This window comes from Diabrotica undecimpunctata, chromosome 7, assembly GCF_040954645.1.
Source record: "Diabrotica undecimpunctata isolate CICGRU chromosome 7, icDiaUnde3, whole genome shotgun sequence".
In the NCBI taxonomy this organism is placed as follows: Eukaryota; Metazoa; Arthropoda; class Insecta; order Coleoptera; family Chrysomelidae; genus Diabrotica; species Diabrotica undecimpunctata.
In genome coordinates, this window is record NC_092809.1 from 48,812,738 (window position 1) to 48,840,250 (window position 27,513).

The 27,513-nt window shown below is 31.7% G+C and overlaps 2 protein-coding genes across 2 annotated transcripts in view; one reads left to right on the top strand and one right to left on the bottom strand.

Annotated features, from left to right (window-relative positions):
- dysc (whirlin protein dyschronic) overlaps nucleotides 1–27,513 on the top strand; it is an 832,089-nt gene that overhangs the window by 374,959 nt on the left and 429,617 nt on the right. The window contains exon 12 of the mRNA XM_072538906.1: nucleotides 176–295. Coding sequence (XP_072395007.1) covers nucleotides 176–295 — 120 coding nt within the window. The remainder of the gene's footprint in view (nucleotides 1–175; nucleotides 296–27,513) is intronic.
- On the bottom strand, nucleotides 20,909–27,098 carry LOC140445300 (uncharacterized). Its single transcript, XM_072537248.1, has 2 exons — nucleotides 26,949–27,098; nucleotides 20,909–22,068 (listed from the first exon to the last, which is right to left on the bottom strand). The coding sequence occupies exons 1-2, from the start codon at nucleotides 26,958–26,960 to the stop codon at nucleotides 21,847–21,849; spliced, it is 234 nt and encodes a 77-aa protein (XP_072393349.1). The 5' UTR covers nucleotides 26,961–27,098; the 3' UTR covers nucleotides 20,909–21,846.

A 27,513-nucleotide genomic window follows, 5' to 3' on the forward strand; every position in this document is an offset into this window, starting at 1 on the left:
ACTCCCAGCCAATGCACTCTGACAAACATATCCTCAAATACTCTTTAACTAAATCCTTAAAACTTCTTAAAATATAACTAACCACTTAAGAGGCTTCCAAGACTAGGTATTAGTTGTTGTCTGGGTCAACTTTGAAAATCTACTTATCGAAACTCCCTGTTTGTTCTATTTACAGGAATACGTGAGCGGCGACGAAGATAATCCTGTAGGAAACAGAAGCAGGCGGCATTCGAGTCCCGGGGAATCAAGAACCGGGAGTACGACGGCCCTACATCAACAGGATTACCCCGATTCCGTGAGTATTCATAATCAATTAAGAGAACATTTACCGAAGTTAGTTTTGACTTAATGATAATAGAGAATAATTATAGTGACAGAACTTTGTAAAATAAAAGTGATGACTTGCATTGATGAAAAATAACTAAAAGAAGTTACAGGAACTTAAACTTGGTTAAGTTAAATATAAATGGTTTTAGATCGTGGCATAAAAACAATAATTTAGTTCCGAATGAACATATTTCAATTTACAAATATAATATTTAAATTTACTTACAGAAACTTCCTCAAACTTACCAGTCTTATCAAACGAAATCTTCATAGATTGTTCCTCTAAAAATCCTGTAGTAGTAATGTAATCTAAATTATAGGTATATATCTATAATTTTTCACCTCTACTAGTTTCATCTCTTTCACAACACGTATTATGTTTTCTATCTTTTGCGGTATTGTGCCAGTTCTTAAAGTATTCATCACTATAAATATATATATATATATATATATATATATATATATATATATATATATATATATATATATATATATATATATATATATATATCGAGAAAAGGAGTACGACCGTCAATCCAAAAGAAACTAAGGTACACTCGAAGAGTGGTGGGTTTTTCGGTCAAAGTGGAGAAATAAAAGACAAAGAAGGTGGCTACTTCATCTATTTATTGAAGACGTTTCGCTTTCTGCTCAGAAAGCATCATCAGTTCATCTAAAAAGAACAATATGAAACCAAACATCCATAGAGAAGTTACAATAAAAGTGTGTTACCTTACAAAGACATGTAGCAGTCAATGATGTTAAAAATATAAAAAAGCTTACGAAACTGGACATTTAGAGTACAGTTGTATAAATCAATTAATTGAAACTTGGTATAGTTTGCAATTTAACAAAATTAGCACAGCAAAAGAACATGTGATAAACATACATGTATATAAAAAAGTTATTATAAAAACTTAAGTAAAAAATATTAAGGTTTATTTTAAAGTGTAAAGATCTAGAAAGATCATGAGAAAGCACTTCCAACAATTCATTTAATCAATTAGATTTTAAATTTAACTTTAGGTAACATTATAAGTTATTTAAGATTAATATAGTATAAAGATAAAATGAAGTTTCCAGTTTTAAGCTTACTGAATCACGCCGGTAAATGAATTTACAGGTTTAACACCCACGCACACAACGTGAATAGAAATGGCCTTGAGGTCAAAATGACAAGAACAGCAAGGCAAACTACCAACCTCTATATAATAGGGCGGTATATTCAAAGAATGTGATAAATTTGGTTGACAACTTGTCGTTAAGAAACCAAACAATGAAAGGAAAAGGTGGTTAAGATCACCATTTATCCTACAGTGATTGATTTGTCAACAAAGAACAACGCATGCGAAGTCAATCCAAAATATCATATATTATAATATTATGACGTCACTGGTTAGCCAGCCAACAGGTGAAGATTAATACAACTTCCACAGTCCAAAGGTTCAAAACATTTAGGACCGTAATGAAAAAAGATTCTATGAATCAATTTCAGATTAAAATTTTATCAAACAAGTTCATCAAAAAGAACAATTACTTAATTATGTAAAAGTGATATTGACAAATAGTTAATAAAATGTAAGTTGATAAATCTAAGTTTAGGAAAGAATAATTTATTTTATTATATTTTTATTTAAATTTATTATATGAAAATGTGATAAGAAAAAACTAATTATGGGACAAAATTTAAGTAAACAACAGATCAGGCCTAATTCTGCAAAATTAATGCATGATAAATTTGGCTCAAATTACTAATGTCGGTTCTCTTATTAAGGGTATTTGGATGTTTTAATATTGAACACATTTCTAAAAACTGTCTTTTAACGAGATTGCGTTCAGTGCCAAGAATTTTAACTTCATTAAAGTTTACTTCGTGCTTAGTGCTAATAGCATGTTGGGCAAGAGCACAAGTATGTTTAGACAAATTAATATCACTGCGGTGTGTCGTAAGACGTCCTCTCAGTGATCTCCCTGTCTGACCGATGTAATAATGTAATATATCATATACCTTGTGCTGAGTGTGACTCATATTAGGTTAGGCTGAGTATCTCTCTTGTGTACAGTAAGTGGATAACTTCTTTTAATTTGACCCTGTCAAATGCAGTCTTAAGGTTCACGAAACATAGATATGCCGGTTTGTTGTATTCTAATGATTTCCCTTACACTTGCCTCATTATAAATATATCGTCGGTACGTGATCTTCCCGACCTAAAACCTTGTTGTTCTTCTGCTGGTGTTATAATTTCATTCAGTTTAATTGTTATCACTTTGGTTGTTAATTTTAATGTTGTGTGTAATAAATTAATTCCTCTGTAATTTTCCGGATTTGATTTGTCTCCCTTTTTGAAGAGAGGTACTAGGATGCTTGATCTCCATTCTTGAGAAATTCTGTTTTGCTCTATTATTTTTTGGATTAGTTTTAATAGTTGTTTGGTCAGATCTGGTACTCTGTACTTTGGGAGTTCGTTTGGTATTCTCACCTCTCCTTGTGATTTTCTATTTTTTAATTTTCTTAATGCTTCCTTTATCTCTTCATCCTCAATATTTATTTCTTCGTTTGTCTTCACCTCTGATGTTGGTGGTTCATTATCGTGACCTTTAGCAAATAGGTATCGAAAGTAGTCTACTCATGTTTCCTTCTGACTATGTTTCGTTTTTATTAGTTTGTTCATCTCTTTTCTTTGTCCTCTGATCATTATCCATATTTACTTTTATGTTCCGTAGAAGTCGTGTTCTATCTGTTTTAAGAAGGTCTGCCAGTGTTCGCTTTTTATTTGTCTAACTAAAGTATTCGTTTATAGTGGTTATATGCTAGTTATGTTTGTTGTGTTCTGTATTGTAAAAAGGCTTTTTTGTTTTCTTCACATTTTGTCTTCACTTTCTCTCTAAACCATGGTGTTTTCTTTTTTGATATGTTAGTGTTCGTTACTTTCCTCTCTCCAAGTGATTCAGTTGCTGCCTTAATATGTTATTTTTGAGTTTTCCCAGCTTTCCTCGATGTTATCGTTTTGTAATATTTTTTTTATTTATTTATATACGGCATCCATTTACTTACAATTTTTACAAAGTTACATCTTACAATCAATAAATTATTAAAATAACAATCACAAGTTTTACAAAGTTACACCTTAACAACAATAAATTATTAAAATAACAAACACCTCAGAATAATACAAACATATAAGAATAATATAGATGTACAACAAACTTATTGTAAGATACTTTTTAGTTGTTTTTTAAACAAACTAATTTTGGAGTCAAAAATATCCATTTGTCTTGGTAGGCTATTAGCACTCCGGACCAATCGTGTAGTTGGTTCATTGATACCATAATTAGTGTGGTGAAATGGCACTGAAAAGATTTCTGATTGTCTGTTGCTTCTAATAGGAACTTTAAGACTAACAAGCGATAAGAGTTGAGGACAATCTATAAAAGCATTGATAACTTTGTGTAAGAAACATAAATCTAACAATGTCCTCCTTGACTCAAGTGTTTGTAAGTTAAGACTATCTCTTACCCACTGATAGTTGTATTCCTCTCTCCTGTATCCACTCTTATAGGCTGCTACCCTCAGAAATTTATTCTGGACTCTTTCAATCTGTTGAATGTAACAGTGGTATGATGGGGACCATACAACTGATCCAAACTCCAGAATGGGTCTAACGAGACCACAATAAAGTTTTCTAAATGTAAACAAAGACAGGTCCACTGATGTGCGTTGGATAAATCCCAGCACTTTCATCGCTCTATTTGTTACTTGGTTGATGTGGCTTGAGAATGACAGTTTGGTGTCTAACCAGATTCCCAAATCTAATACTTCATTTTTCGAGGCTAATGGCAAGTTATTTATGTAGTAAACAAATTCAATTGGATTTCTTTGCCTTGAGAATGTCATTTTATGACATTTGTTTATATTGAGTGACATTTTGTTTAAAGTGCACCAATCATAAAATGATTTAAGATCTTCCTGTAATATAGCAGCATCATTCCAGGATTGAATTTTTCTAAACAGTTTTACATCGTCAGCAAACATAAGAACATTACAATTTTTGATTTGTTGTACTAAATCAACCAGAAACAAACAAAACAAAACAGGGCCACAATGGGAGCCTTGTGGCACGCCCGATGGAACTGTTATTTCAATTGAAGTGTCACTTCCCAAGTTAACTGCCTGCGTACGGCCACTAACAAATTCTGTAATCCACTGAAGAAGGGGATCCAAAATACCCAAAGCTCTTAGTTTTTGTAAGAGAACCCCATGGTTTACCCGATCAAATGCTTTGGAAAAGTCAGTATAGATTGAGTCAACCTGGACTCCCTCTTCAAAGCTGTTGTATATATGATTCACATACAAAACTAGGTTGGCATCTGTTGACCTCCCTCTCATAAAGCCAAATTGTTCAGGATTAAAAATGCTTCTAAAACTCCATGTCAGTTTCTTACTAACCAAACAATCAAGCAACTTGGGCAGCTCTGACTGATTACAGACAGCTCGATAGTTTGATATATCGTTCCTTGCACCCGATTTAAAAATCGGCTTTAAAAAACTTTTCTTCCAGAGACCGGGAAAGCTACCAGTACCAAGTGATCTGTTAAAAATAAACAAAATTGGTTTTGTAAGTACACATATACATTTTTTCAGAAAATAGGCTGGAATTCCATCCGGCCCTGCACATAATCGGTTTTTACAATTTGCAATAGTATCATAGACCTCAGTTGCTGTAAGTATTATAGAACTCAAACAAATCGAACTGTCAAAATTAAAAAAAGGTAAAGTATCTTTTTGTTCATCTGAGTAGACAGATGAGAAATATTCTGCGAACATATTGGCAGAGTCCTTGATATTTAAGCTAACCCTATCATTATAGACCATTCTGGATGGTATATTATACCCATTTCTTTTGCTTTTAATATAAGACCAAAAATATTTTGGATTATCAGAAATGTTATTTTGTATCCCATCTAAATACTGTTTCTGACAGTTTGCTCTTAAAATTTCACACTGGTTTCTTAAAGCCACAAAACGGTCATAATCATCTTGCCTACCACTAATTTTAAATTGTTTGTGGGCCTGTTTTTTACATATAATTAGATTACGCAGCTCTGACGAGAACCAAGAGGGAAAGGTAGAGGTTTTATATTTCTTTAGTGGAACAAAGTGTTCTATCAGTGAGTAAATTATATCATAAAAAATGACCACCATACTATCAACTGTACCATTAAGAAACAGTCCCTCCCAATTTATACTTGCTAAATAATTATTTATTGAAAAGTAGTCACCATTTTTGAAATCATAAAAGTATTCCTCGTAATTAATAACATCAAAATTTTCTTCACACACTGGTTCAAAACTGATAGCTGTGTGATTTAAACTATTCTCAAAAATTTTATCTACTGCTGGAGTAACATTAATAGATTCCAAATTACTAAAAACCAGGTCCAATGGGACTCCTTTGCTGTTCAAAATATCATTCTTTTGAAAAAAGTTATAGAAACTAAAGCAATTTGCTACAATACTTACAGAGTCATTTCCAGTGCCTGTCACTGTCAATCCCAACTCATCATTGCCCCATTTAGCTTGTGGCAGGTTGTAATCACCTGCCAAGACAAACAGACTATCTGAAAAATTAGTGTAAACATATTCAACAGTTTCACAATGTCTTAAATAAGACTGAGAAGGTGATGGAGAAGGTATATATACACAGCCAATAACAAAATTTTGAGTTTTGATTTTAAATGTTAGGTATAACTGATATATGTCAGAGTCAACAAGAGGAACTATGATTTTTTGAGTAGAAAGGCTCTTTTTAGCTGCGATTAATATACCACCTCCACGTGTCTTTAGAGTGTTTAACCCCACTTCACGATCACATCTATAAATTTCATACTCTGGAACTCCCAATTCAGCATCAGAATAATCTGAATTCAACCAAGTCTCTGCAATCATTACTATATCATAGCAGGAACAACTCAAAGCTTGCTGGAAACTCTGTATTTTTGTTCGCATGCCCCCAGTGTTGAGATAGTAAACACATACATTTGATTTTGATTTCAAGGAGTCATTTTTACTTATATTACGGTCTGATCTCCTCGATCTTGCTGAAAATTTTCAGACTGGCGTTTATTGCTAATCCAAAACTTTCTTAAAAGGATGCCTTTAGGCCAAATATCCGGCCTCGAAAAATCTTCCTTGTCATCTGGATGGATGCTTATTTTGAAAGAAATATTTTCACCTTTAACTGGTAACGGTTTAACCTTAAAATCCCTAATATTTGGACAATGCTTCTTAACATGTTGTTCAATAAAGGTGGGCGTAATACCCATTTTTACGCGACCAAGATAAAAATAAACTTTATGAAAAGAACTAGCAAAATTTTCATCTCCTTGGAAATTCGCTTTACCCAAAACGAAGTTTTGGTCATTTCTCCTGGCCTTTCTTCTCTGTACCAGGGTAAATTCTTGGTCATTATCAGCAGAATGTTTATTTCCAAAGTTGTTTATTTTGTTTTTGTTTACAATTTTTCTTTTTCTCGATGTTTGCTTTGGCCTGAGGTTACATTTTCTTCTTTTTCTAGATGTTCGCTGTGGACCAAGGTCTTCTGGTCTTTTGGCAAGTGGGAATTAGAAGAAGAAGAGCTAGCAACGTTGACTTTCTCTGCTTGGCCACCTGATTTCGATCTGTCATTGTCCTCTGTCATTGAAGGACGGGAGGTTGGAGTTGCCACGTTTACCCGGCTTTCTGAAGAGCTCTGATTTAGTTTCGAAGTATCACTCAAAAGTTTCACTTGATTTAGTTTCGAAGTATCACTCAAAAGTTTCACTAACTCCTTGTTGCTGTCGATCACCATTTTAGATGTTATTATAAGCTTTTCCTGAAGATTCTGTTCCAAAATCTTCATACCCTCACTAAGTTTACATTTTACCATTTCTTTTATGGCATCTGATAATTGTGGAATGGTTAGTTCAGAATTTCCTAGGTTCCTAATCGGGCCATCAATATTAGAGAATTGACTTATGCAATCTTTGCACCATATTATAATGGTTCTGGTTTTAGCAATTGCACATCTTATTTCTTGAGAGGAAATCTTGCTACACTCCTTACATGATACTTTCTCGCAGTTATCACAAGCACATCCAAACAACAGAGTTTTACTCTCTTTAAAATAACAGGTCTGATCACAAAATCCGCACTTTAGCTCCTCCATAACTATAAAGAAACAACGGAGCGAATAACTGGCAACGCTGTAGATTATTGGATCCTTAATAAACTCAAATATCAGGGCGAATTTTACTATTTTCACTGGTATTTCACTAAAATTACTAGCACAAAACTATGTTAACAACAATTAACATTTAGTTAGTTATTAATTGTAAGTATACATGTCTCAAATACACATTTTTATAGACGATCTTTACCGCGTGCTTTTTAACATAAACATATCCCATTTCATTCCCATCGATCTTCTCTGATATTCTTTTCCTGTATAAGTATTCCGTGGATTCCGTATTTAGTCCTTTGACTTTGATTTTTGTTTGTATTGGCGCCGCTCTCTTGGGTGGGAAGTATTTCAGGATGATTCTTATTTTACACAATACTAGACTATGGTCGCTACCTACATCTGCTGAGTTGAGACATCTTACGTCTATTTAACATCTTACGTCCTTTAAAATGCACAGAGAGCTATTAGAAAGTTAATGTGAACCGATGTTATTTTGATTTTTTATTAATAAACGACGTATTTGCTTTGCACCTCGTACAACTAGTAGATCAAGTTACATTTCTGAGTCACGCTCCCCAAATTCTTTGTCAGTATATAGACCAGAATTCCTACTGTAAGGAATGCCTTATAAGCCAATATACAGGGATGAGTGCCTTAAGAACCGGCAAAATAACGCAAAAGATAGAAAACATAATACGTTGTGAAATAAAAAGAGATGAAAATAGTAAAGGTTAGAAATTGTCGATATTTACCTATAATGTACTTTACATTATATTAGAATTATCGAAAATTTTCCACCTTTAGACGTTAACTTATGAGCTGGTTGACTTCAGTCATAGTAATACGTATCACGTAATGTAAGTAAAACAGTTTAAATAGGAGTATTTTTTTATCCAAAATTAAAATATTGATCAATAATAAACTATGATTTGAGACGTCGCATACACTCTTCTCAATACAGAATTATCATAGCTTGTTATTCTGTATTCGTCAACACAGAATTAATTATAAAATTACTACAAATTAAACTGTTTACTTACATTTGCTTTATTACCTTCAATCAGTTTTTACTTTATGCGAAATTTAAAAAATGTAAATGTTCGACGTCATACTTGTAATATTATGACTGATGTCAACTAGCTCATAAGCTAACGTCTAAGGGTGGGAAACTATCGATAGTCCTAATGTAATTTAATGTAAATTAGAGCTTTCTATCGATAATTTCCCACCTCTACTACTTTCATCTCTTTTTATTTCACAACGTATTATGTTTTCTATCTTTTGCGTTATTTTGCCGGTTCTTAAGACACTCATCACTGTATAGTGCCCTATTCCGGCACTAGGACGCAGATACTTTACAAGAGGTACAATAAATTCGACCATTGTATTGCATTTATTTGGGTCTAATGTTGTACGTTTTCAAAACGTTGGAATTTTCTAAAATCTTTGGGATATTTGGGATAAAAACAAACAGTTTACTGAAATATATCACAGGTATATGTACATAATATCTCTTACAATCTTATTTAAAAATAAGATCATTCTACATTAATAAAACTGTTACAATAAGTAATAGGATATAATAAAAGTACTAATAATTTATTACAGCTCAGTATATTTTAATTAAAAAATAAAAGATAAACCACATAAAAAATAAAACATCAAATGTTACCGGTGTTTTGGCAAGAAATTAAAAGACTGTAGAATTTAGTAAATTTGTAAAATGTCTTTCATGAATATATTAACTATATTTTAATTATTTTATAGAAATATTTTCTACTTGTTTATATAGTTTAGATATTATAGAAACCCATAATGCCACCGTCAGTCCTTGAATGTATTGTCAGTCCACTTGATATCTTTTAAGTGAAACGTTTCCATCTCCGACTGAGATATATATTTTGGATTATTTCTGACAAGTTAAAAAGTATTTTACAACTTGTATGATGAGTCTATTAGACAGTCATTCGAATTAAGACACTACTTGCTTCATACGCTAGCTCTTTCTGTAATTCTTTATGCATGTAGGTATAATATCTTCTTTTCCGAGTAAAATAGAACCATTGGTCAGAGAAGAAGAGGAAGACCCAGAACATGGTTTCTTGATAACATCGACTGTATAGGGACGATAGGGACGACTGTAGAGAAATTCTTGAGGAGTCTAGGACCCACGCAGGATTGTAAAGCCAGAATGATGATATATTTCAATATTTACACCAGGCAAATTAGCAAAAAAAGTAGAGAAAAATGTTATCAACAGTTTTATGATAGGAAGTGGTATATGGGGATATAATACACAAAATAAAATTAAATTAAGCAGCTAAAAAGTTCCGGGTTTGATTTGGGAGGTTTAAAAGGACAGACAAATGTTTTTTTTATTTTTGGCAAAATTTGACATTCTATCAAAAAATTTTAAATGCAAGTTGTAGGCAATATAAAAATCTACAACTTCTGTAAATGAAATTTTTTAATATTACCCCACAATTGCCGAAAAAAATGAAGAAAATCGTATTTTTTTCGATGTTTTTGTTTTTAATTTCCTTAAGAGTTGTTCATTTTAATTATTATTGAAAATATACCTTAACGTGTTCTTGATTACCACAACTTTTTTAGAACAAAAAATCTAAAATTATTCGAGGTATTCGTATTTTTGAAAAAAAAACAATACTTTTTTAAAAAAAATTTCCATGGTGTCATTTTCTTTTTTTTTACTTTTGCTAGGGCTCATGTTCTTTGTTACAATATCTGCTTATCAATGAAATTAAAAAACATGTTGATTCCTTTTTAAAAAATACAATAAAGTAAAAAAACAGCGAAATATTACTTATTTCATTTAAATTTTTTTTTTGATAATTATAAAAAAATTTAAAAAAAGATTACACACCATTTGATTGTACATAACAAATCACTAAAAAAACAGTCTATTATTGTTTAACAAAATAGTTAAATGTTCACTATGTAGTTTTAATATATGATGTTAAATTAAGCAAGTTCGGATTTTGATATATTTTTTTCATTACCTATGTTTCAATAACTTTATTATTTTATAAATTGTAGTACGAATTATTGAGGGCTGCTATTTATATTTCTGTCCTAAGTACTGCCAACTGATATCTGACACTTGCACTGGAAAGTTTGACATTTTTTCACCTATGCGCATTCAGAACGTCTCGTCCAAAAACCGGAATTGAACCCTGAACATTTTCGTGCCATAATTTGTCATAACTTCGACGTAGATTATCAAGACAAAGGTGCTCGATAAACTTAAATCGTTATACAAGAACCAAGAACCACCCTTTAGAATCGTAAAATATTGGTACAACATATTTAGTCGTTGTCGGCGCTCTCTCCAGGATGAATTCCGTGAAGGTCATCCAAAATTGGCTGTTATAGCAGAAACCATCGATGCTGTGCGTGGACTGATAGAGCAAGATTGTCAAGTGACATACAGTGAGATTGGGGCATCTTTGGGAATAATTATTAAAAGCATCAATAAGATATTGCATGATCATTTGGCCGTAAAAAGCTTTGGCAATTGGTGCAAGGAAATTTTAAATAAATGGGATCGCAGTACATTAACTGCTGCGTAGAACATCAACATAGGTGACGAAATATTTAGAGCTCTATGCATATGCGCTCTAAAGAAAACAGCAATCGACCCGTATGGTTGTTCCAAGATGAATCAAATACAACAAAAGTTATTCGAGGAAAAATCACATTAAAACAAATGGTCGCTTGTTTCTTTGTTATAAATGGTTATGTAGCTACAGTGACGTTACAAGAAGGTAAGACGATCAATTCTGAATGGTATACAACCATTTGTTTGCCAAAAGTTTTCAGTAAAACTCGGAAAAAGAATAAGAATAGATGAATCATTCTTCACCACGACAATGCAAGTTCACATGCATCAACACATACAATGGAGTTTTTGACTGGCCAAAACATTAAATTAACGGTTCATTTGTCGTATAGTCCTAATTTGGCACTAAATGACTTCTTTTTCTTTCCACACGTCAAAAATATATTGCGTGGTCAACGTTTTTTGATGCCTGAAGAAGCAGTTGAAGCAATTAGATCCCATGTTTTGGAATTACCTCAATCAGAGTGGAAAAAGTGTTTGGAAATTAGTTCAAATACATGCAAAAGTATATTGATTTTCATGGAGAATATTTTGAAAAGCAATAAAGTCGTTTCCGACCATAAATACTTGTTTTTTTTTTCATTGCTAGGCCAGAAATATAAACAACAACCTTTATAGATTAATTCCATAAATTCAAAGAATACAGCGATATACAAAGTTTTAAAGATAAATACATTCAGGACATATTTGTATATATTCGGATATTCCCTCTTCTTTCACCTGATCTCTCTTTCTCTAAGCTGCTCTCACGAATCAAGCTTCTTACGGACGATTCTGAGATTATATTAGTGAGAGTGGTTCTCAGTCTTCTTTTGGAACAACTGCCGTGTCTAGAGTTTACGAGAAATATTTGTACTGGAGCGTCGACATTCTTACAGAGCATATTTTTCACTCCAAATGTGAAGTAATAAAATTAGTGCTATCAAATAGTGCTAGAAAGAAATAATTAGCAAGGATTTATTAAATTATTAAAAACAATTATTTGCAACTGTGAAACCATTTGTAAAAGTTATATATGAGACTGCAGAAAAAACTGACTTCAATGTACCGATGTATGTTTGAAATTTTGTGATTTAGGAAATTGTTCAAATATTAAAGAAAGCAAAATGAAAGTGATTTGAAAGGCGCAACAGTCGATGACGGATCGAGTGATCAGGACGATGTACTTTAAAAAGAACTAGAGAATATTTAATCAAACTATGAAAATGATAAAACTTTGAGAAAAGAAAGAGATGTATTTATTATCACCAATTTTTATATACACTGACCGGCAAAAAAAGTGGGCACCCTATAAATTTCCGAAAATAAAAATTCATTGGAAGTTTTATGTACTGTTTCATATTGTATTCTCAACATCTTTCATTTTTTAAACAAATTCCTTAGCATAAATTATTTAATTCGAAGGCAACAAAAAAAATAGTGTAATATCATAACGAATTACAAACAATAAAAATTACTAGTGAACTTAAACAAAATTTTCATATATCGGGTATTATGCCCTATAACCGTTTGCATACGATTTGAAAGAGAAAGGAACAAATTTTGAATAAAAATACTTGAGGAATACGTTCATATTCTTCACGAAGTCTGTTCTAAAGTTCTGCTAGACTTTCGGGCTGGCCTGGTTGACTTCTAACCCTACGATGAGGTTCATCCCAAAAATATTCGATAATATTCAGATCAGGGCTCCAGGCTGGCCATTCTGGAGTATTAATTCCTACTTTCGCCAAGTAATTTGTCACGATTCTTGCAGAAGTTCAGTTCGAACTTCAAATGAGATTCCAGTTCAAACTATCACACCACCACCTCCAAACTTTCTTCTCTGGGACATACAAGCTTGGGCATATCTTTCATTTCTCTATCTCTAAACCTATTCTTGGCATTAGCCAGACTTTAAACAGAACCGCGATTCATCAGTAAAGAGAATTCGAACCCAATCCTGTATATCCCAGTGTTGATGTTTTCAAGCAAATATTAATCGATTCCTACAGTATCTGGGTTGTAATTCGGGAACAATAGCAGGCTTTATTGTCATTAGTCCTCTTTTATTGGGGCATCTTTTTACCGTTCTCTTACAATATAACGATCATCTCTTTGAAAGGTAACTCTTCTACGACCGGAATCAGGTCGACGTGAGTATGTACCAGGCTCTATAAAGCGATGGAAAGGTCTTCGTACTGTAGTTCTCAGAATACCTAAAGTTTCGGATACATAAACTTGACTTCTTCCGTCTTAATTGCAATAATTAAGCATTGCAATATTCGAATTCTACGTAAAAAGCTAAATTACTGTTTTCAACTGTTTTAAATATTTTCAACTTAGAAGATTACTAGCGACTACAGAAAACAAGAACATAAACTTCAAAACTGTCAAAAACAAGCATACATGATTCGCAATAAACATTTAAATTGAGACGCAATAAGAATAAGTGCATAAAATTTCCAATGAATTTTTATTTTCAGAAATTTATGGCCACTTTTTTTGCCGTTCAGTGTAGATCTTTATTTAACTTCTATTAGTGTACAGTGTGAAAATAAAATGTTTTAAACTGTTAAATACATTTTTTTCGCACAATCTAATAAGGCCTAATAAGCTTTTTAATTTTCTTATAATTTTAAATTAATTATTAAGAAAATCTCAAAAATTCAAATGAAAAAGTAATATTTTGAGTTTTTGCAATTTTTACGTATTTTTTAATTAATAAAACCACTACGTTTTTTGATTGTATCAACAAGTGTAGGTCAAAAATAAAAATATCGAAAAAAACGAAAAAAAAAAAAAAACAATTTTCTTGATTTTTTTTTTAATTTTGCGGTTATGTTAAAAATGTTATTTAACAAAAGTTGTAGATTTTTATATTATCTACAACTTTTGTATTTGAAATTTTTTGATACAATTTTCGCCGGAAATTAAGAAATCATTTTGGATCCCCTTTTAACGCACCCGGAAATTTTCAGCTGTTTTATTTATTTTTATTTTGTGTATTATATTTTACTATATACCATGCGGTCCATATGTATGGAATAAATTCATTTTTAGCGATATTATGTACTATGTGAAAAAAACCTGAAACAGGTCGATTTTTATTTTTAAATTGACAATTTACAGTATAAAAATATTATCCCCCTCCAGTACCCCCTTTGAATTATAAGCACCCCCTCGAAAATTTTAAATATCAAAAGGGGTCGAATGGTACCTTTTTGGAAAGGGATTTTAGTCCTCTGTTCAGGAATATAAAGTTTTTTAAGTTTGGTGCAATCATAACTGGGAAAATTGATTTTTAAGATGTAAAATTTTGATAATGTCTCTATCACAAAAGTTTAGGTTAAATGAAGATAATAATGCCACATAATATTAAATGAACTTTTTAATGTACTTTACAATTAAATTAAATGTTCAAAATAACCACCATTCACTTCTTGACAATAATCGAGGTGAATTTGGAATTCTCGTACAACATTTTGTACGACCTCGGGGTTATTTTGTTAATTTCTTTCGTTATCCTAACTTTTCAATCAGCAATATGGTTTGTTCTATTAAAATATACTTTAGATTTTAAATAACCCCATAAGAAGTAATCGAGAGTAGTCAAATAGGGGGATCTAGCCGGCCATTCGATCGTTCCACGTCTTTCAATCCACCTATTGGGAAAAACCTCGTTTAAATAATTTCTAACTATACGTGCAAAATGCGGTGAAGCTTCGTCTTGTTGGTAGTAAATAGATCGTACTACCTCATTTGAATGATTAATATCAGAAAAAAATCTTCGTAATGTAGGCACTAAAAAGTTAATCAAAAAATCTAGATGAATCTTCTCACCATCAACTGTGACCTCAAAAAATAAGGACCAATAATGTTATTGTTAATAATACCAGCCCAAACGTTAACTTTTTAGGATATTTCGTGTGAGTCTCACACACCCAGTAAGGATTTTCTCTACTCCAATATCTACAGTTTTGTTTGTTAACCGTTCCGTTTAAATGAAACGTTGCTTCATCAGAAAAAAACTATTTTGTTTACGAACTGCAAGTCTGTGTTTATCCTATCCATCATTATTTCACAGAATTCTGGACTTCTATTAGGATCATCTTCATTTAACTCCTAAACCAACTGAACTTTGTAAGGGTGGTATTTTTCTTTATGCAAAACTCTCAAAATAGATGATTTACTTACATCATTGACGGCGGCAAGTTCTCGAGTTATGCGGATTTTTCTTAATCTCTAGAAGTACATCTAACTCTTTTTCATCAGTAAATTTATCATTTCTACCTGGTTTTTTAATATTTTTTACATGTCCAGTAGGTAACGAAACTTCTTTTACATGTCTAGTATATCGAAACTTCTTCACCAGTGTATTTATTATTAAACATTTCACAAACCTCCTTTTGAGTTCTTTTTATTACCAAAACCAATCATAATTAAAATGTCTATTCTTTTTCTAAATTTAATACACGCAGAAATATTATACTGGCGTCTTTTAGTAACTTTTAATATCTAAATGACAGTAGGCTACTAAATTCATGTCAATTGTTTATTTGGTTTTTTGACTAATATTTTATTATCTTTAAAGTTTTTTTCTAATATTTAGCAGAGCAGATATGAAAATACCTGATTATTTTTAAAGTATATTTTAATAGACCAGGCAATATTACTGATTTAAAAGATAGGATAACGGAAGAAATTAACAAAATAACCCCCGAGGTCATACAAAATGTTGTACGAGAATTCCAAAATCGCCTCGGTTATTGTCAATAAGTGAATAATTATTCTCAAGTTGAACATTTACATTACTGTAAAAATCAATTTTCTCAGTTATGATTGCACAAACTAAAAAAACTTTATATTGCTGAACAGAGGACTAACATTTCTTTCTAAGGTGTCGCACGATCCCTTTTGTTATTTAAAATTTTCGAGAGGGTGCTTGTAATTCAAAGGGGATGCCGAAGGGGGATAATATTTTCATACTGTAAATTGTCAATTTAAAAATAAAAATCGACCTGTTTCTGGTTTTTTTGACATAGTACATAATAACGCTAAAAATGAATTTATTCCATATATATGGACCGCATGGTATAATACCACCTACCATTTTAAATAAAACTCAGCTAGTTTGCCTGGTCTAATTGGCTATTATATAATATGTTTAGATTTTACTAAGTATATAAAAAAAATCATACTAAAAGTTTCTCGTATTTTTTATTTGAAGAATTTACTTTTATAAAATTGTCTGTGGCTCTCTGTTATTAGCAGATTGTATAGTATTTAACCGCAGAGCAATAAATTGTCCAAGAAATCGTCCGATGTTGGCCAACGGAGAGATATACTCCCTACTTACTATTATAATTTGCAGGTAACTATGTAAGTTGAGACTGTATGCGAAGTATTCCAATAATTCTATCGATTTTGATCAGAGAGGACGAGCTTTACTGATAGTAACTAGGCATTTGCAAGTTATTGATGCGTGCATGTCTCTAAACATAATAGGCTTTGGTTGATGTGTATACATAGGTGTATATACGGAGAGGCCTATCGATTTATATAAACGTAGATGAATCTTCAGATATAATAGTTTATGGATGTACAGGCTTTACTGTACGATGAAATTAATTAATTCAATAAATCTAATTAACATTTCACAGTCCACAAATTTAGTGTATCTTAGATAATACGTAGAATGTTTTCTTTGTTATTTTATTACACCGAAAACGCCATATTTGATTAAAAATTATATACCTTTATGTAAGTTTATCTTTATGCCAGTCGATTAGATTATTGTGAAAATTTGAACGCAACAAAATAATATTATTAATTAAGAAATATACACGTCTTCTATTTCTCTCTCCTTCTCTTTGTAGCTTCACAGCTCTTTATAACTTTGCTGCTTGTCGATTTGCCTATATCTATTTCGGTCCATTACATCTTCTCTACAATCTCGCATTCCCATGACATTTATATCATTTAAGATAATATCCCTTTCTTTGGAGTCTACGCTTATCTAAAGACTAAAGTATATGGAGCGAGTTTAAAAGCTACAAGCCTGCCTTTTCACAATCAGCTCACAAACTAATTAAGTGTACTCGAAGCACTTGCTCTGTTAGCTGCTTGTAGAAGCGCTCTGGAAAAAGTTGAACTGTAACAGTGACTCCCAGTAGCTTGTGAACAATCCAGCATTGGTCTTAAGACTTTTTCATACGCTAGCAGCAGTAGAACGTTATGAATCCTCACATACACATTTTAGGGTAGTACGTCAAATTAGAAGTTAGTTGAGGTTGTGTAGCCTTTTCAATTGTGAGGAGGGTACTTGCGAGTTACCAGCAATACTTTAAGAACGGCTTATAGCTTGCAGCTTGGTAATATTTGTTATATCTTAATAAAGTTGTTTCTAGGACTTTATGATGCCCATCAGGAAGTTCATTTCCAACCAAGTTAAGAAGCTTAGCTAAGAGGAATGAAAGTTTTTTGTGGGGCACCTAGTGAGTATGTGCCCTAGGTGATTGCAAAGGGTTTTTAAGATCTCTTTTGATTTTCCTTTCTGTGGCCAAGATGTTCTTAATTTGCCATTTATTAAGTGACGCGTAGAGAACCGCCCTATAATCAATTTAGTTGGCTACTGAGCAAGTAGGAAATTTTGTGTGTCCACTACTAGTGGACTTGCCCCATGTACTTGATCCTTAAGGGTCTCTTGTCGACTGGGTTCTCCCAACATATATGCTTGATGAGCCGTTCGTCATAAGCTCTATGTACATGGTCTGCCACCTAAACCTCTGGGCTTTTATCTCTTTGGCTACGTTTGGTTGATTGTAAACACTTTCTAATTCTTCATTTAGTTTAATCTGATAGTGTCAAATTATCCCATCAGCTGCAGGTCCAGTTCTTTTCTGAGTATTTTGTATTCAAAACGTAGTGTTTCGTAATGGTCCAGGTTAACAGTTCCTTTGATTTCAATACGTTCTGTAATTCATATTCCTTTTATCTTTTTGTATTCGGTTCCGTATTTCACTTTTAATGTCGTTGTTGCCAGTTATAGTGACATCTAGATACTGGAGTTGTTTAACATAATCAAGATTGTCTATGTACACATTTATTTTCTATCATACTCTATCTCTATCTTTTTTAGAGCTCTTGTTTCGTTTCTTCTTGTGGGACATGGTCCTATTTATTCTATGATCCCAGTTCTTGTGATGTTGATATCCAGCTATCATATCACCTCTTTAAAGATCTTCCTGGTTGTATTCATATATTGGTTATATGTTTTTTTTGTCCATTTCGCCATTCTTCTTGGATCCATGCTGTCGATGTGATCTCTTCATTTGCGATGTTGTGCTCGTATCCATTTCACCATATCCTGGACTCAAGTTACTCTTAATGTATCCTCATTTATTGTTCTATATCTGAGAGAATACTTAAATAGCAGGAAGAATAGCAGAGGATACGTAAAGTTCGGTTTCTCATTTTGTAACCAATGTTAATTTCATTTACGTTTTCTATTATTTTGTCCATGATCATGTTAAAGAGATTCGGACTGAGGCTATCCCTTAACCTGATTCTTGCTGACACACTTATTTTTTAGATCAGTCAGGTCCTTTCTTATTCTTGTTTTAAGTTGTGTTGTGTTGTTAAGTTCTCTGATTATTGCTGTGTGCTTTTATTGACGTTTTTAGGCTTCATTATTTCGATTACATCTTTCAGTTGGACTGTAAAACGCTTTTGTGAGATCTACAAGACAGGAAAAGAAATTTATTGAACTTTATGGACTTCTCTACTAGTTGCCGTTATCATTCTCTATTCCTCTGGTATGGTACCATATCTTAGTTTTTGAAATATCTTCGTCAATATCTGCGTTACTTTGGTCTTGTTCTTCGGTGTTTATATCGGTGCCATTGCACAGATTATTGAAGTGAAGTCTAGGTTTCAGGTTTTATAATGTTTGTTTGTATTTTTTCATTTATTTTCTTCTTTCTTTCTCTTAAAATATTCTATACCTCCTTTTGCTCTTCATACATGCCATGCTTCATTTCTAATGACAATCCCTCCAAGTATGTTGGTTTTAGTTTCTCGATCAAACAGTTTACTCTGTTTCTAACTTATTTGCAAATTTCTTATGTCTCCGGATTTTTGTTGCTCATGAATCTTATGTAAGCACCTGGTTTGAATCTTATGTAAGCACCTGGTTTTTCTTTGACTTGTGTAAACCACGGTTTATTGTTTTTTGGGCTGTTTGTGTGGATATTCTTTGTCCTGTTGGCTCTGCGGCAATACTTGTAATATTAGCTTTTAGTTTTGCCCATGATTCTTCTATTTTTGTTATGCAGTTCCAGGAGATCTTTTTTTCCATTCGTCTTTGGTAGAGGATTTTACTAAAGCTCTCGTTTTAGAGTGATTCTGTATTAAATTTTGTTATACAGTTCGGTTCCCTTCTTCTTGTGGATTTATATGCATGCCTTGCACAAGACCCTACTATGTTGTGTGATAGCATTTAAAGATTAGTTAGTGTTTTTACGTAAAGTATGTGGCTAGGGTGCAGTTTTCTGTTAGTGATTATAAAGTCGATCATTCACTTTTGGCTTTTGGTATTGTTAAATGTATATTTATCTTGTGGCCTCCGATACAAATATTTATTCTAAAGAAGTATTCACATCAATTCTAGTGTCCTTTTGAAATATCCGTGTTTTTTAAGTATGGTAGAATCATTCAGAGCTCTGATCTGAGCACACGTCTAGCTTTATGTTAGCTTCTTTAATGGCCATTTTTAACACTATGTTAAAGAGTCATGGCGCTAGCCAATCCCCTTCTTTTAAACTACTGGTAATAGATAACATTTCCTCACTCTGACCTTATAGATACCTATGTTGTGATTGCTTATTACAACGATTATAATTTCATTGTGTTTATTGCACCCATGAATTAGATATCCCACCAGGACTATCAAAGGGAGCCATAATGGGTATTTCTACATCTTTTTTACCAACGATTGCATCGCCTTACGCAATTGCTTCCTTTCATGTTTTGTGAGTTTTGCAATTATCTTCTCCCAGAGTGTTTTGTTGTTTTTTACCTTGTCGATTGCTTTTTTAATCTCGATTAGTGATGAGGATTTGTACCCATGATGGCGGTTTTATGTAGTGTCAGTTTGAACATTATTATATGAAAATGTTGTTTACGAAATACAAAAATCATAACATTTAACAAAACTGAGTCAATCGAGCATAGCGGACAGATGCCTGTATAGACATACCAAGCAGGAAAAGTACTTAAAACGATGGATCGTATAACATACCACATACATTCAAAGAACTGACTGAGAACTTTTAGGTTACCTTATAAAGGATAGAAGCAAATACGTATGGTCAAAACATTAACCAAGAGGATAAAACATATAAAAGAATAAGTTAAAGTCTGTTATAAGATAATTAAGTCACTGGTGAGTTCAAGCCACTCTAAATTAATGTAAATATTAATATGCCTTTAAAAAAGCTAACAAAAATTTACTAAAAGAGCTTTGTTGCATGTTTACTAGTTTAAAATGCAGCAAGTTTTTCTTATAAGAATATATAGAAGAATATAAGAATATATAGAGAATTTCCTATATAGAACCGCTATATTATTAGCAAAAATGAAGTATCGTACTGGTCTATCTAATATTGTGCCATATGGGTTATACCAGACCTTCTGTATGGATGTTCTGGACATACATTTGGGACTCTACGGATATTTGACAATATTGTAGCATAAAAATAATTTTATTAACAAAAAAATAATTGAAAATATTTCAATACATTCGAAATTTGAACTAACGACTCAAAATATGTTATATTTTACAACTGGTTCGTGTACATATTTTAAAATATTCATTACAATATTTCTACTGAATTTTATTGTATAATTGTTTAGCAACGTGAGTTTTTATTATATTGGATGGTTCATCTATGTTACGCTAGAACTAGCGTATTTTAATAAAAACTGTAATAAAAAAGTAAATATACTTATTCATATATTGAATAGGTTAAAAAAATATAAAATAATTCAGTGGCGTAGTTTCAAAAGGAAAACATTCGAATAATAAAAAGTTTTATAATAAAACTGGAAATACTGTAAAATCCTTTTTAGCTACACCACCAATTCAAGTCTTAGTATCTACTTAACTAAAAAAACTAAATCTATGAATTTTATCCATTTTTAAGATAGACTAAACGGTCTGCAACGATTTTTAGCTGAGTTGTTCAGAAAATTATATACCTAATGAATTTATTCATAATTTATAAACGTTTATACGTTTTTTATAGTCATTCGTGAGGAAGTTAAATAGATAGTTGGTGTTAAAGTTAGTTTAATGTAAAGCATGTTTAATTCTTCATTAAAATTTATGCCAAAATGATAGTATCCTCTTTTTGCACATCAAATGTAAGAATCAAACAAATTATTTTATTGATGAAGAATTCCACTAATATTTTCATATTACTGCTTATAGATGAAAAGTACTTTCTAGACTGTCTAGACGATTTCCAAGTGACTCAACTCACCAAAAAGACAGTATAGAACGTTTTTGATAACGTTTGTTCTATCTTAAAAATAAATACTCTCTATTACTAAGAATAGAAGGCAGATATGTACAATTTGGGGTTGATGGCAATACGGAAAATATTAACCATCATGTATTCATTACAATTTTTGCAGCGCCCTTCTGATATCTTCAGTGGCTTTGTTCATATTAGCCGGCGAACCTTTGTATTTGAAGTCGTCTCTGGCGTCTTCGTTGATGTAGTCTTTTGGAGGTTCTGTCGGGTAGCTGTAGCCGTAGCAGCGGGATCCGCTGCCGAATTTAGGGCGGGGAATATGTACTCTTTTAACATCGACTAACCAGGATTCCATTCTGTCTTCTTTCTGTAACAAGAGAAAAATAATGTTAGGTATGGAAGAGTAAAAAATAGAAATGAAATATGGAAAAATGTACATAGTGTAAAAAACCGAAAATTACTTTACAGTAACAAAAATACTTTGTCCTGAAGAGATATTCTGGTCTTTGATGCCTCAATCTCTTTTTGGTTGCCCATCAGACACTAGGTCTTACTGACTTTATTTAACTACTACAAATCATATCATGACAGTTCAAGACATCGATCACGGTTAAGATAATGTTAATAAAACGAGTGCAAAGGCCTTGCTTGACTGGTATAAGGACAACAATTTTTGAATACGTAAATATTTTGAATTAATTATAACAAAAATATAGTAAATAATATTTTTTTAGCTACTTTAGATAATCGCATCGACCAAATGGCCATTAGCGACAAATAAATAGATTACATATTAAGTTTATTAAATTTAAAATTATAAGCTACACCTAGAGTTTCTAATAGTGTTGCTGGTATATTGTTTTTACTTTGTTTATTAATGAGGGGACGTTCATGATATAGGAGATATAGGGGATAGTGTGTGTTTTATGTGTATTTTATACTGGAATGGAGACCAAGAGATGATGCCTACCGAAGCAGAGATCATCCACCAACACGTTGGACTGACGATCTAAAACGTTGTCATAGGAATTGGATGCAATAGGCACAAGATCGAAATAGATGGAAAATTATGAGGGAGATCTATGTCCAGCAGTGGATAAGCGAAGATTGAATGATGATGTGTGTTTTATTGTCAGTGTTGTTTCACACCGCGGCGATTCGCACTTTATAATTAACCTGCGTTAACCTAGTATGGCCGAGTCTGAGACGCGCTATGGTTATTTCTTGGCTTCTTGAGGTAGGTAACACATTCCATGTCTCTATGCGGGGTTTCACTTGTTTTAACTTTGAATTTGACGCACTTTATTTATTTATTCATGCGACTAATATTGATTTTTTATACAAACTTTTATTTTACAATTTCGGAAACGCCACTCACTATTTCATCTTTAGCACTATAGTCAGCAAGTTCGTCGCCTTTTATTCCTATATGGGATGGAATCCAGTTGAAATTTATCTCATTATGATTAATATGATCCTGATAAAGGACAGTTTTTTTAAGTTTTTTTTTTAAATCGGGGTTTTTGGAAACAGTTGTCGGGTGCTTTGTATTACACTAAGTAAGTTTATTAAGATAATATATTAGCAGATTATTGTCAGATTGGTTAGTTCTATGGCGCAATAGAGCCAATAGATATATAAGATGTGTTGAATCAAAGGAGGATTATGATCCTGTGAGTCAGGAAGACAATAATGTCAAATCGATGCAAATGGTCTTTATTTTTTTATAGAAAGGTTTAACAGAACGGGAATTTGCTGTGAGGTTTGGGAATTTATCAGTAAAAGTATTTCTATCGACAATATATCTTGGATTATTCTTAATTTTTGTTGCATATGTTAGACTAAGGTAAGCTCTTTTATCATTTAACGAATTCATTAGCTTTGTGAAGTAAACTTTCAATCGGTATTGTACAAAAGGCTTCCAAACATATTCTAAGTGCTATTTTATGAATAGTGTCGAGTTTTTGAAGTACTGATTTCGATGCTGAGTTATAAGCTATAGCTGCGTAGTCTAGCTGTGATCTTATAATAGTTCTGTTTATCATTAACAATGTATTCCTGTCTAATCCCCAAGTTTTGTGTGCTAAAATTTTTAGTAAATTTACTCCTCCGTAACATTTACAAGTTAGATTATTGATATGTTCTTTCCAATTCAACTTTCTGTCAAAAGTGACTCAATATATTTTTCTTGGTTACATTCCATAAGGTTTAACTATTATAATATTATGAAATTGATTAGTTTTATCAGAGTAGATTATATTTTATTACTATCAAGTGTTTTGTTTTGCTGAGGTATATAACTTCGAAAAAAAAACACAGATAAGCTTTATATAGCCAACATAATGGTCAATACTATTATATTATTAAAAAAGATTATATAAAAACAAAAGATAATAGATAAAACTAAAATAAAATATAAAATAAAATAAAAAATAAAATAGATAAAATAATAGATCCTCCTATTAATCACAATGTTTTTTTTTTCTGAAAAATGGCTTTGGCTGAGCCAATCAGTCAGACTTGTTTTTGTTTGTTGTTAAAGTCGACTGAATTTTAATTATTATTGATTGCAGATTCACATTCAAAATTTTCTTTTTTTTTAGTCTTTTATTATCTTACCGTTTTTTCTTTTGTTTTTTTTTGTTTTTTTGCTTGTTTTGTTTTTTTTTGTGTGTTTTTAGCTTTTTGTTTTTTTGTTTTTGTTCTACTTCTCTTTTCTTAATTTTTTATGTTTTTTTTTTCTAGTAATTTGTGGGATACATTTTTTTTATTTTTTTTTTAACCAAATTAACATATTATGCCTAAGTATACACTATTTATAACTTGTATTTACATATTTTAACATGTTTGTAAATGAAATGAAGAATTTCCATATTATTTAAAAATATTAAAAGATTAAGGTTTATTGGAAAACAACACTTAGAATTTATTACTTCCTTATAAAGTTTGCTTATATTATTAATTTGTAAATCACATTCTAATATAATATGTGTTAGAGCGCATATTTGGCCACAAGTATAATTGGGAGTATTTAAAAAGCCGATTCCATGCATATAAGATGGCGTAAAAGCATGATTTGCTCTCGGCTGATTAATGGTCTTTATAAAATGTCGATTAGATTCTGTGTAAAACCATCTTGAGGGTATCCTACGGTTACAATGATAGAAGTTTTCTTATAGCCAGTCTTACATTCTCTGTAATGTAAATGCCAGTGACAGATCATCTAAAATATCACTAAGAGTATTTTTCAAAAAGAATAAATAAGAATCTCCATTTAAATTCGGAGGAAGAACATAAGGCCCTAGTAGTTGGTCGCCTATAATGCCACACCAAATATTCAATTTAAAGTCATGCTGAAAATGTCTAGCTTTAATAGCATGCGGGTTTTCTTTTTCCCAATAATGACTATTTCGCCAATTAAAAACCCCTCGTCTGGTAAAAGTTGCTTCGTCGGTGAACATAATATTCTTAATAAAGTGTCTGTCATTGCGATGTTTATTCAGAATACGTTGGCAAAACTGTAACCGTCGTGGAAGATCTGTTGGAAGTAAATTTTGAACAGGAGTGAAGTGATAAGGATGGAGGTTCGCTTTTTTTAGAATTCTAACAATAGACGACTGACTTACTCCTGTTGCTGCTGATAGATGTCGTGAACTTATTTCAGGATTTTCATCTACTCGAACCAAAAATTCATCTTCTTGATTAGGTGTGATTTGTTTCGGTCGACCACCCTGATTTTTAGTGTGAAATGACCCAGTTTCACCTAAACTACGATATAATCTTGCAAAAGTTTTGTGATTTGGTTGCTTCTGTTTGCGTATAACATTCCATACCTTCTGGCTGCCGAACGACTGCAAAAATTTTCTTGTGCGTATACGCAAATCATATCTCGCATTTCTTCATTAGTAAAATGATTGTGACGAGGCATTTCAATCAAAAAAAGTAATGATTACTTTTAAAAAAATGCAACATTACACTACACTGTCACATCAAAAATAATTTACTCTGAACAAATGACATTTACCAACAACAATTATCTGACAGTCCAAAGCATACTTTTGATAAATAAAATAATATTTGAAATCCTTGTTTAAGACTCTAAGCAGTTCGACTCCGTTTTTATCGAAAACGGTTGAAATTATCATGTTTAAACAAAAGTACCAATTTTACGTAAAAATGATGTCTACGTCATATTTTCCAATAAAAATTACTAAAAAGTTTCATCAGAAAAAGTTTAGACTCAATTTGATCATTAGGAATGATCCACGTGGCGCCCTCTACGACAAAACGTAAAATTGTAAATAAAATACTATTTCTTGTCTAAGATTATGCCTCTGTGCCAATTTTGATAGCAATTTATAAATATACAGAGAAACTATTAACAAAAAACAAAAAACAAAAATTAACTTTAACACCCTGTATCTTTTTTCTCAGCAACATTTTATTAAGGCATATTTGGCCCAATAGCCATATTTTGGTCCAAATAACCTGTCCTTAGTCTATGTCCCAATAGTTACTCTCACTCACCCTGTATATTTGGGTATCACATGCAGTAACTTCAACTTATTGGTTTGTAAGTTTTATTATGTAATTTAAAATTTATTTAAATTTTGCAATGCATTGTTTATTTTGTGATATTGACGATTTATGTAATTTCAGTAAATTTTGTATGATTTTAATATTTTTAATGAAAGTTGTAAAATTTTCAGTTACCTTAAAGCATATTTATATTTTATTCTAATATTAAGATGATTACAAATATTAACAAATACACAATATATGAATGCTACCTTAGTGAGAAAACTTTCGGTGCCTTTGAAGATTTTACCCTTGATTAGTTTGTCAAAAAATGTTAGAAAAGAGAACAAGTTAATTTTGGTTTGGAAATAATAAACACATCGGCGATTTCTAATGAAATAAATAGTGTCGATAGTGGTATTAAACAGGCGATATCAAATACGATACATTATAAAAGGAGATGAAATGCCAGAATGAGATGAAAGTACGTTTCAGTAAATTGGATTGTCATGCAAACATTAAATATATGGAATTAGGATAGAATTGTAAAGTCTCTTAAGCAATATGATTTTAAAACAGAACTTTAAATTTAACTTTGGAAAATTTTTAATTTGGCTACCTTAAGCCAGATTTAGTATATTTTTTATTTAAAGAACAATGTTTGCAAATTTCCAGTAAAGCAGAACAGCACCATAGTAAAATTAATCACAATAAATATTTTGAACTTACGTTATCTTCCATTTTCAAGTGTTCGGCAAGAAACAAATGCTACTATTCAGGTAAAACACAATACAGTGACTATTCCAATTTTCGATAATGTTACTACTGCTATAGATAGTATCAAAGTGGTACGTTTTAAAGTGTTTTTATCGTTTAAATACTAGATCAGCACTTAAATAAAAAAAAATGAATGATAACACTTTCTAAGTAATAAATTATTGTTCTACTTTCCAGATACTATAAAAAGCCGTATTTTTGGAAAAACCACTCAAACATATAGACATATTTTTTGAGGCAGGAAGTTGACAAATTTGTATCCATTAGGAGATATTATTGTTTGTTTACAAATTAAAATAAATATAAACGATACAATATAGTAAAAAAATATTGCCATTGGAACCAAACCAATAATCTAAAAGGCAGCTCCAAGAACTATAACGACAGATAATTTAGAAATGAAACCATCATCATCCTCGTGATATTCAACCCGTACTGAGTTTAAGCTTCTTCTACAATTCACCTTCAATCTCGTCTCTTTTTTCACACTTCTTCACTGATTGACTTTCACCGTTCT